Source organism: Trachurus trachurus, assembly GCF_905171665.1.
Source record: "Trachurus trachurus genome assembly, chromosome: 22".
In the NCBI taxonomy this organism is placed as follows: Eukaryota; Metazoa; Chordata; class Actinopteri; order Carangiformes; family Carangidae; genus Trachurus; species Trachurus trachurus.
The window spans coordinates 8,345,948-8,356,225 of record NC_139907.1 but is presented as its reverse complement, the minus strand read 5'-3'; the positions used below and the strand labels follow the sequence as shown (position 1 = coordinate 8,356,225).

Here is a 10,278-nt window from a genome sequence, read left to right as displayed (position 1 = left end):
GAGTCTGACTGACACTTAAATATGTGGCATTGTTTTTCATTTACGTAATATCTTGATACACACTGTTCTTTCGCATGTAAGCAGCACAAACAGCAGCAAGGCCTGATGCAGATTTTTTAGTGAGGAGGTAAATATAGACTCGCTTGCAGCCCCACTTTTCCTTTTTTTTCACTTTGTATGTGGGGGGGAAACATTGGCACAGAATATTAAAAGTCCTAACAACTTCCAATCGTTTACACCATGTCTGCTGTGCAACCGTGAAGTTCCTGTGCAAGCAATCACATTTTAAAAAAACAACCACGAAGCACATCATGTATGCTAAACAGGCGGTAGGCAGCTGAGATAGCAACATTATGACAGGAGGTGATGTGAACGGTAGATATGCATATTGTAGGAGTGAAGAAGATTTAAATGTAATCCATCTTAAACGTGTCTATGCAAAATCCAGACAAGAGATGCATGTTAACACCGGCCGTGGAGCGAGGGATATAAAATAATTTTCACCACTATCACTAAGAAGCAACTTAAACTTGGTGGAAGCTCTGAATTAAAGAACATTCGCCAGGAAGGATTTTTGTGACAGTGGCTCACATTCACATTCGGAAATGTCAGCAAAAACTACACCAACCCCCCCTCCACCAACCCCCCAGCAGGCCCATGCTACTCGACAGAACCTCAGAATAATTTATTGAGTATTTCTTTTGTGAACTCTGTGCGGCTAAGCTACCACCAGACCCACAAAAGCCCAACAGAGGGGCAGCTTCAGCGGAAAGAAAGAATCAGAACCTGCGAGTTGAATTGATTTTCCTGTTTCAATTTATAGGAAACACTAATCCAGAGGGCATGTTGGGGGAAACTGCAATTACAAGTACACGTGAAGAGGTTTATTTCCCAAATGAGAAGACTGTGAAGTTAACTTCAGCCTCGACGGTGTCATGTGTATTTGAGAGTTAAGTGATGAACAGATCAGAAACCTCATCAGTTCCAGTCACGTCACTACGGCGGTGTAGCACAAACCGATCCTCCCTCTCCTCGGCTCCTGCCTCCTGTTAATCACAGAATGTGACTTGACAACTGTTTGAAAAAGTACCCATCATTCCCCTAGGCCAGGATGACTCATCCAGTATGGCTGCCACTCCATCACAGCGTGCTGGCCTGAGCAGGTTCCCTTCTCCCTCCAATCACTCTATCATTTCTCCTCTTCACCTCCCTGCCCATGACTCATTCTCTCGACCGTGCCCCCACCTCTGAACTGGACTAGTCTCGCTTCATCGAGACAAAGTGTGTGTCACCGCTCTTCATCTCTCTCGACCGCCTGACTGACGGCTCTGACAGCATGAGGGGAGGAGCAGGAGAGGACTCACTCCGCCGTGCTTCCACCTCCCTCCTGCTCCTCTGTGTTTGAGTTTCCTCTGTGTACAGACGCCTCCCACCCCGCATACACACGTATACACATGGACTACATGCACTACTGCCCCCTCATTCCCTCCCCAGGAGGGCTACAATCCCATCATCCTTCCATGTCAGTGTCGCTGTTGCAGACTTCACTGCATTAGCATAATATTCCCATTCCTGTGCCACCTCACTCCTTCTGCATCAGACAAACTGCTCCAGGAATCATAGAGGGACATGCCCTATTCACTCTATCTATCTATCTATCTATCTATCTATCTATCTATCTATCTATCTATCTATCTATCTATCTATCTATCTATCTATCTATCTATCTATCTATCTATCTATCTATCTATCTATCTATCTATAAAAGAGTTGTCTGTACAACTCTATGAGCGAGAGAGGTATAGTGAGGAAAGAAAGAGAGAGATATGAATGAGATACAGAGTAATGGTGGGAGAGATGAAGTGTAACAATGTCTGTTTACATGGGTGGCTGGCTCAAACCACTTACCCCAATGATCTATAATGTGTTTGTGTCTCACTTTGGACCCTAGATGTGACAAACACACACACACACACACAATCACACATCCACACAAACACAGCACAGGCCTGCGCCATAGTTTATGAAAACGAGTTTTCAATTAGTTTTTTTTTTTTCCTATTTCATTGTCGCTCAGCTCACCACACCACAGCACACCACACCACGCATCACATGCAGACTCATTTCCACCTGCACTAACAACAAAAAGACATAAAATACAGTTGTTCTCAATGTCACAGTGTTAGCAGTGTTAGCAGTGTACGTGCCCAAGGGCTGACCAGAGCAGTGTCAGAGCCTTGTAGATTATTTGTTAGAGCTTTGTAATTGCCCAAAACTTGAGTAAGTGCCTGCAGCTCTACATCTAAGCAGCTGCCTTAACTAAAACTCATTTTCACTCAGAAAAAGCTGTGAATAAAGAATAACGCATAAACGTTGATTTAGGACAACTTGCAGTGTCTTTTAAAACAAAGCAGAAAAGCCTCACTTAAATGACATGAATTTAATACCTCCTGCTGCGGATCCACAGTAAAAAAGCCATAGTTGATTATCTTTAGAGGAAGCCTTTCACTTTGAAGCAGCTGGGGGAAACACAGAGTATGTATTAAATAGATACAGTGCCATTACCACAGAACTGCAGGCTGCAGCTTTTATTTTCCAGCAGCTTTCTGACCTGCTGCTACGCTGAAGTCTTTTCTTTCTTTACTATTTTTTTTTCTACTCGGTGCAGCTGGTTTGGGGGAAAAAAACATTAGATTTTGTTAAGTAAGGTGAGATAATACTGCTGGGATGCACCGCTCAAGTGAAAAAATCGCAGATGCTCCAAGTGAATGATAATAACCTGAAAATTCCATTTGGTACGTCGAGGTTTATCTTATTCTCTCTGCTCGGTTTATTTGTCTACAGTAGAAAACAGATGATCCATATCTCACAGGATCTGAACTTAAGCTTAACCTGCAAACCTTTGCCTTTGGACATGATGACCACAACACACGAGAGCAATGTGCAAAAACATGAGAAGAAGTGGGCCAAACGTTACGTGCCACCACTGACAGTGACCTTGTGCGACTCCCTGAAGCGTCTCTAGTCTGTCTCTGTCTTCCTCTTAGACTGATTGCTATGCAGCTGCCATGTCACTGGGCTGATGTGAGTGATGGAGGACTTACTTAACTCCATCCAGCAAAGGACAGGAAGAGGAAAACATGATGTCCTATACAGCACCTGAATGTCAACTGTGGCCCACTGCTGTGCTATGTCACCCTCTGTTGGTGATCTACAGTACAACCCCACGGGTTCCCAAACTGAGACCTCCAGCGAGATAATACATGGGACAGTTTGCTCACCGGCCACCTCAGTGCAAATATGCTTTTTTTTTTTTTTTCTCCAGCAAATGCCTCTACTGCAGTTAACAGTTTTAAGCTGTGTAATTAGTGGTGACACATTAGAGCGTATGCCATATGGAAAGGCATTAGAATAAACAAAAACACCACTGTGGTATTCATCAAAGGTCGTTTATAGTTGTTGGGCAAAGTGCAGTGTGGCTGATTAATTGCTTGGATAGTGACCATGTGCAAAATAGCCAGTTCAGTAATCACGTGTGTGTATGTCTCTATCTGTGTGCATGTGTCTTTCTATAGTTGTGAGACCATATGTTGGTGTGAAACCATCATTGTGAGGACATTTTGGTTGTGTGAGGATATTATTTAAACTGGAAAGTGCCTTATATGTGTTTGTGTTGGTGTTAGTGTTATGATTTGTGTTGTTTAAAGTCAGGGTGAGGTTAAGGCAGAGGATTGAATCATACTGATGAGTGTCCCCACAGCGAAAGCAATGCAAGATTCTGAGTAGCCTATGTATATGAGTAATAATGAAAGAGCGCATTAACTCACTTTGACTGACTCCTTCTCCTTCATACTTCACTCCTACGGATGAAGCAGTGCAGTGTACTTTATATCGAATTACACAACAGCATTCATATTAGTACCACATCTCCAACTCCATCCACTACATTGCGATGTTGTTGATACATCAACACAAAAATAATTATAAGTTACTGGCTGTCTCATTATATTTTTTCTTCTCTTACTTAAGTATAATTGGGTGATTTCAGGGTTTCAGATTGCACATAGTGGTATTTACTGAACTGATTCCTACTCTCACCAGTAGATGGCAGCAGATTTCTTGTTACATTTCTCCAGCTCCCAGTTCAACCAGATACCCTGAAGCGATGGGGAATGGAGAGGGGGGTGTGCGCTTTTTTTTTTTTGGAGAGACCATACAAGTTTTTTTTCAATGTTTTTGTCCATATCAGCTGAGTATCTGATTGGCTGAAAGTTTTGTGTAGTTTTTTTTCCCTTACTGAACTCCGCTATATAAAACCCATGATGATGTGAGAGATTCAAGCCTTTGAAGTGCGCAACAGAGCAAATTGATGGAATTACTGAGTTGGAGGGGGAAAAGTAAACTTTAACTCTGGATTAACCTGCACGGAGGAATATCAGTTCTAATATTAAACTTCAGGCTGTGTAAGTCCACACTTCATTTTGTCGGCAGAACTCCTCAACTCTATTCAAGGACTTCATCCTTTCTAACGGTTTCTGACCTCGGGACAAGTGATTTCTTTTTTTTTTTCTTTTTGCGCTATCTGCACCATGACGAGCTCGTGTCTCCAGCTGAGCGGCTTCCTCCTCAGCTGTCTCGGCTTGGTGGGCATTGTGATCGCGGTATCCACCAGCGAGTGGGTGCTCACGTGCCCTGCACAGATTGGCTTGAACACCTGCAAGAAGATGGATGAGCTTGAATCCAAGGGACCTTGGGCGGAGTGTGTCGTCTCCACGGGGCAATACCACTGCGTCTACCTGACACAGATCCTGGACCTGCCAGGTAGATACTGTCCTGATTCCATTCATGCAAAAACATAATGATTTTATACAACACAGATATTTGAATTTACTGTTTTTCCACCCTATATAAATGCAGATAGTTGCATTGAGTTATTTCCACCACAGATAGGCTACTATTACTACTATACTATTTTTTGCTGTTCTAATTTATCCTTTGAAATTGTTACTATATTTCACAAAGGTATTTGTGTTTCTCCAGCCTACATCCAGGTAACTCGTGCCCTGATGATCACAGGTGCAATCCTGGGCGTCCCAGCACTGGGGATGATCCTCATGTCCATGCCCTGCATCAGCCTTGGTAATGAACCCCAGAACTCCAAGAACAAACGCACCATCCTGGGGGGAGTGCTCGTATTAATAGTCGGTACGTGGTTCCACTTAATTCCATTCACATCTAAAGACAAAGCCTGAATGTGAATTGTTGAATTCTTCTGTACTCGCATGCACACGCAAAGATCCCATCCAACTGTCCTGACACTGACCTCTTATGACCCCACCTGAAAATGCTTACAAGCTGCTGATAGAAGAGGAAGTTGAATATGATTGTCTTCCTCTCTTGGGCACAGACACACACACAGACACACACACACAGACACACACACACACACACACACACACACACACACACACACACACACACACACACACACACACACACACACACACACACACACACACACACACACACAGGCGGATATATGTTCCTGTTCCATTGAACCCTTCCCCCCCAGATCCCATCACATTCCTCTCCTCCACCTACTCACCTCCACACCCAGCCTTTGTCCTAACTAACACACATGGAAACTCACTCCCTGAACTGCCCAGTTTACTGCGCTCAAAAATATTGGACTGGTGCGGTGCCATTTTTCCAACGCCCCTGTCCCTCAACAAACCTTTCACCTGCATTCATTTTTGACTTTTCCACTCTCCATCTCCCTGCAAAGCTATTTTTGACCTGTGGAGTATTTTACAGTTTTTCTCGATTGCTAAGACACATTTCTCGAAAGCTTCTCTCATTTTCTCTAAACTGTGAACACAAACCCCAATTTTCAAGCTACATTCACAAAACCTCAGACTCTTCTTGCAAAACCAAACTTTCACCTCAAAACAGTTCAATCTGTGCCCAAAACTGAACTATGTTGTCAAATCGTGCCCCGAGTCAATCAAAATTAAAAACACAACTGAGCAGCCACTAAACACTACATACCGTAGAAAAATAGAAAACACAATGCTCAGCACATGAAGCTGTAGAAATAAATGTTTATCGTTCACTGTAGGCTAAATGCATGTTGCAAAACAAAAAACCTGTGCATTTACACTGTAGCACTTCTCTCCTTCCCTTTCTTTCACCCTCCTCCTTCCCTCTCCACATCCATTTCATCCCCTTTTCCTTCCTTCTTTTTTCTTCCCAGTTCATCCCTCCCTCCCTCATCCTTTCTTCCTTCACCCTGTTGTCTCTCATCTTCTCCTCTTGCAAAACAAAAAACCTGTGCATTTAGCACTTGTACATAGTAGTAAAAAAAAAAGAAGTACAAAAACCAGAAATCTTGTGCATTTACACATAGCACTTATACAGTACAAAGACAAACAGAAATCTTGTGCATTTAGCACTTGTATGCAGTAAGCCTACGTAAAAATAAAGTACAAAAATATAGAAATGAGAAGTGCATAACTCAGCCACAGCTAATTTCTCTGTACTGGATCAGGCCACAGGACTTCATCCCTCACATCATTGGATGTGTTATCAATTTTGAGTTGTTGTGTTCAACCGGTGAAACTTGTGCTTTACTTGTGTTTGACTTTTGCTACCTGTGCTCAGCATTATGCAACACATGTGCATCACAATGAAAATGTGTTGGTAAGATGTGTCTAAACAGGTGAAAAGTGCTGATGGTTTTGCCAAAAGAGTGACTGATTCAGTCAGTGGGTTCAGGCAACTGAGAATTTGGTTCAGACAACAGGGTTTAGTGTTTTAGCAATTGAGAAAAACTGTAATTTTGTATACACACAAAATAGTTGAAGCCCTTTCTCACTTACTAGAGTTTGTCTCACCATGAGGAACTCTTATCTTAGGATTTATTACAGTAATGTGTGTCTGTGTGTTTATTTACAAAATTGCACAGCACTAGTCATGCTGCCATCCACAGCCTTCACACTGGCTGCCAAAAGCATGTATCCCAGCAACTTTCTTGTTGCTTGGGTCCAACTTTATTTCTGTTTATAGTGTCCTCTTTCAGCTTTCAGCCCACACATCATCTATGGATTCAGTTTTCACACGTTTAATTGCAACATATTCAAAATTTACTGGCAGTAAAATGACTTCATCCTGTTGTTCTGTTTTAGCCTCTGATGCTTTACTGGCAGAAATCCAACATATACTACAGTACATGTGTGCATGTCAATATTTGTACAGGTCTTGGAGGAGTCTAATCCCTTTTAGTAAAGCTTAGATAACACCATTTAGTCTAACTGCTCAATAATATTATTTTACCCATTATTATATTTACTCTGTCATTCCATTTGTCCTGCATGAAGATTATGAAAATATAAAACAGCTTATTTTGAAATACTTCCTCTATCCTCGTTCTAACTTAAGACATTGTTATATCTGGCATAATTAATGTAAGATCTATGTAGTGAAAATATAATTTTTTTGACCCTCATCCCTGTGTTATCTTATCACATCTGTGTTTGTACAGCTACTGTATGTATGAGGTCACAGAGTAAAGGCCTGTATCACACACTGAATCCGTCTTATATGACAGTAGATACTCACACGAGGACTTGACGTACAAAACTATACAATTCTTCAGGGTTTTTAGCATCAGAGATTTTGCCGACAGCCTGACTGGACACTCAGTTTAAATATTAGGTTCACCTGGTGTCTACTGTGTGCAGTTTTTAGTGTGAATCCATTGTTAGTCACCTCGCCAAGCTTGGTCATGCTCAATCAGAATTAGTGCTTTCAGCTGCACCATTTTGCATCCCAATTTTAAATATATTGTATTGTTTTTGCCACCAGACTGTGAAGTGGTGTTATGGCATGCACATGTGGACAGGAAGCTTTTGTTTACACAATTTTGCATCCCACATTTCACCAGCAAATCCAAAATGATAACATTTTTTGTACACTTTCATCAATTGCCCTCATTTTCAGTTCTGCATCCCTACTTCTATGTATTTGACATTTTAATATTCAGCAACACCATTATTATTTGTTCATAGGTTGCTTACATATTTCCCATTATGCATCCCCAGTGGGGTGATAATAAATGCACTTGTGAAGTTCTTATATTCAGCGGCACCATTTTGCAATCTCAATTTAATTACACTATGTTTCTGTCCCTTTCTCCTCAGCATTTTGTGGTCTGATATCCACGGTGTGGTTTCCCATCGGAGCCCACCACCGGCATGGCCTCATGTCATTTGGCTTCTCCCTCTACGCTGGCTGGGTGGGCACTATTTTCTCCCTGCTGGGTGGGTGCATCCTCACCTGTTGTTCATCAGAGTCCTCCTCCTACCAGGATAACAACCGCTTCTACTACTCCAGACAGGGAGGAGGCAACCCACCGCCTAACTCCACCAACAACCACGCCAAGAGCGCCCACGTCTGAGCTGGGAGAGATTTTGAATCCCAACATGGATGTGTAGGGGACAGTAGCTAGCTTGTATATAGAGACACAATACTCCAGAGCACCCAGATACTCAGTTATTCACATTCAGTACATTAACAACCATTCATACACTCATTCATTTTGGTTTATGTGAAGAACATTCCTGAATGAGCATAAGAACATACACAAAAGAGAGATTCACACACACAGACACACAAAGACTGTTTATGTTGGGGCTCTTTTTTCCGCCAGTGGATTGTCTTTATATTGCAGAGCTCATCTCGCAGCCTCCTCATGTTGGGTTTGGTGTGGACTCATCATGTTGTTACATAATCATACAAGCTCCTGCACAGAAGCCTGGCGTTCTAATCACCTACGGACCTGTGGACTGGAATATTGATTTTCTACATCTATTTTTCTATTGTGCACCTAGAGATGAAGTCAAATGAGTGCCTTTGTTGATAAATATATTTTTTAAATCATATTACACCATGATGTGTGTGTTTTTTTTAATAAGAGCAGGGTATGACAGTATGTTTGCAATGGAAATGTATACATGTTTATGTGCATTGATTTTTCTTTTGACCCTCTGCATGGTGCAGTTATGTCTTGTGTGATGGACTTGACTTTCTTTTTTCTTTTCTTTTTTGAGCTTCTGCAGGAAAACAGCCAAACAATGGAACAGATTTTAGATGAGAGTTTTGGCCATCGGTTTACAGCTTGAATTAGAGCCTTAATTTGGCAAAAAATAACTTATTAACGAGTACAGAAATGTCATGTTCATTACGCTGTCATCTAATAGTGATATTAGAAGCTACTTTACACATTCCTCTTTGACTAACTTACTTCTATTTTAAGTTTCACAACTGAGTGACAAGAAAAAGCAGCTTATCCTGTCAACTGTCGAATCATGAATTTCCATTAAACATCTAAGTCAAACTTCCTCACATGGAGTTGCTCTTAAAAAGATTTGTAGCTAAAAATATATTTCACCAGTGTGCAAAAAAAAAAAATCTGTATTATGTCAATGAGCTTCTCTTAAAGGCATGTGATGACTTGAATGTTCCATATCTGAAATGTGCTCTGAACACACATGAAAGAAACCTGATTTTTCCAACTCAGATAGAAACAGTATTAGCTGGTTATTTATTGTTTCACTGATTTGCTATTGTTTGATTATTTTTTTCTATAATAAAAAAAATAAAATAATCAAAACTGCCTTTGTCTGAAGTTCATCACACCGACACGATCGAATGTTCTCATTTCACATAATTGCTACAAATGCAAAAGACAGAGTGGATGATTCAATGTATGTGGTGTGTGTGTGATTTCTGGTAATAATCACCGCCCGAGAACACTTGATTGTTATGTTTTTTCACTCAGAGTGGAAACATGGACTATTGATAGTGAAACTAAGCTGAGAGCGGTGAGAAAACATGGTTTGTTACAAATGCATCATATCTGTGATGCGACTCAGTGACCTTGAGTCAGGTCAGCACAGAAGAGCCTGTCCCTATGACGCTGTACAGGCCCTCCCCTGCTGACTACACACACACACACACACACACACAACAAGCATACACACAGATAATAGTGTCGAGTATGTGTCTGTCTGTCTGTATCAAGGCCACTGAGTCACACCACTGATATAACATGATACATTGGAAACAACATAGTCCCCAGCTTACTGTATCTTCAGACACACACAGTCACCTGCCCTAGTTGCCTACTGGTATCCACTGTGCTCCTATGCATCAGTCTGTCACTTCACATCATGTGTAGCAGAATTTCCTGGCATGCCCGTGTGTGCAGGTGTGTGTCTG

At 41.6% G+C, this 10,278-nt stretch overlaps 1 protein-coding gene across 1 annotated transcript; it reads left to right on the top strand.

Moving 5' to 3' along the window:
* Positions 1 to 4,354: 4,354 nt before the first annotated feature.
* On the top strand, positions 4,355 to 9,611 carry cldn11a (claudin 11a). Its single transcript, XM_083997918.1, has 3 exons — positions 4,355 to 4,821; positions 5,041 to 5,205; positions 8,199 to 9,611. The coding sequence occupies exons 1-3, from the start codon at positions 4,590 to 4,592 to the stop codon at positions 8,453 to 8,455; spliced, it is 654 nt and encodes a 217-aa protein (XP_083854044.1). The 5' UTR covers positions 4,355 to 4,589; the 3' UTR covers positions 8,456 to 9,611.
* Positions 9,612 to 10,278: the final 667 nt, after the last annotated feature.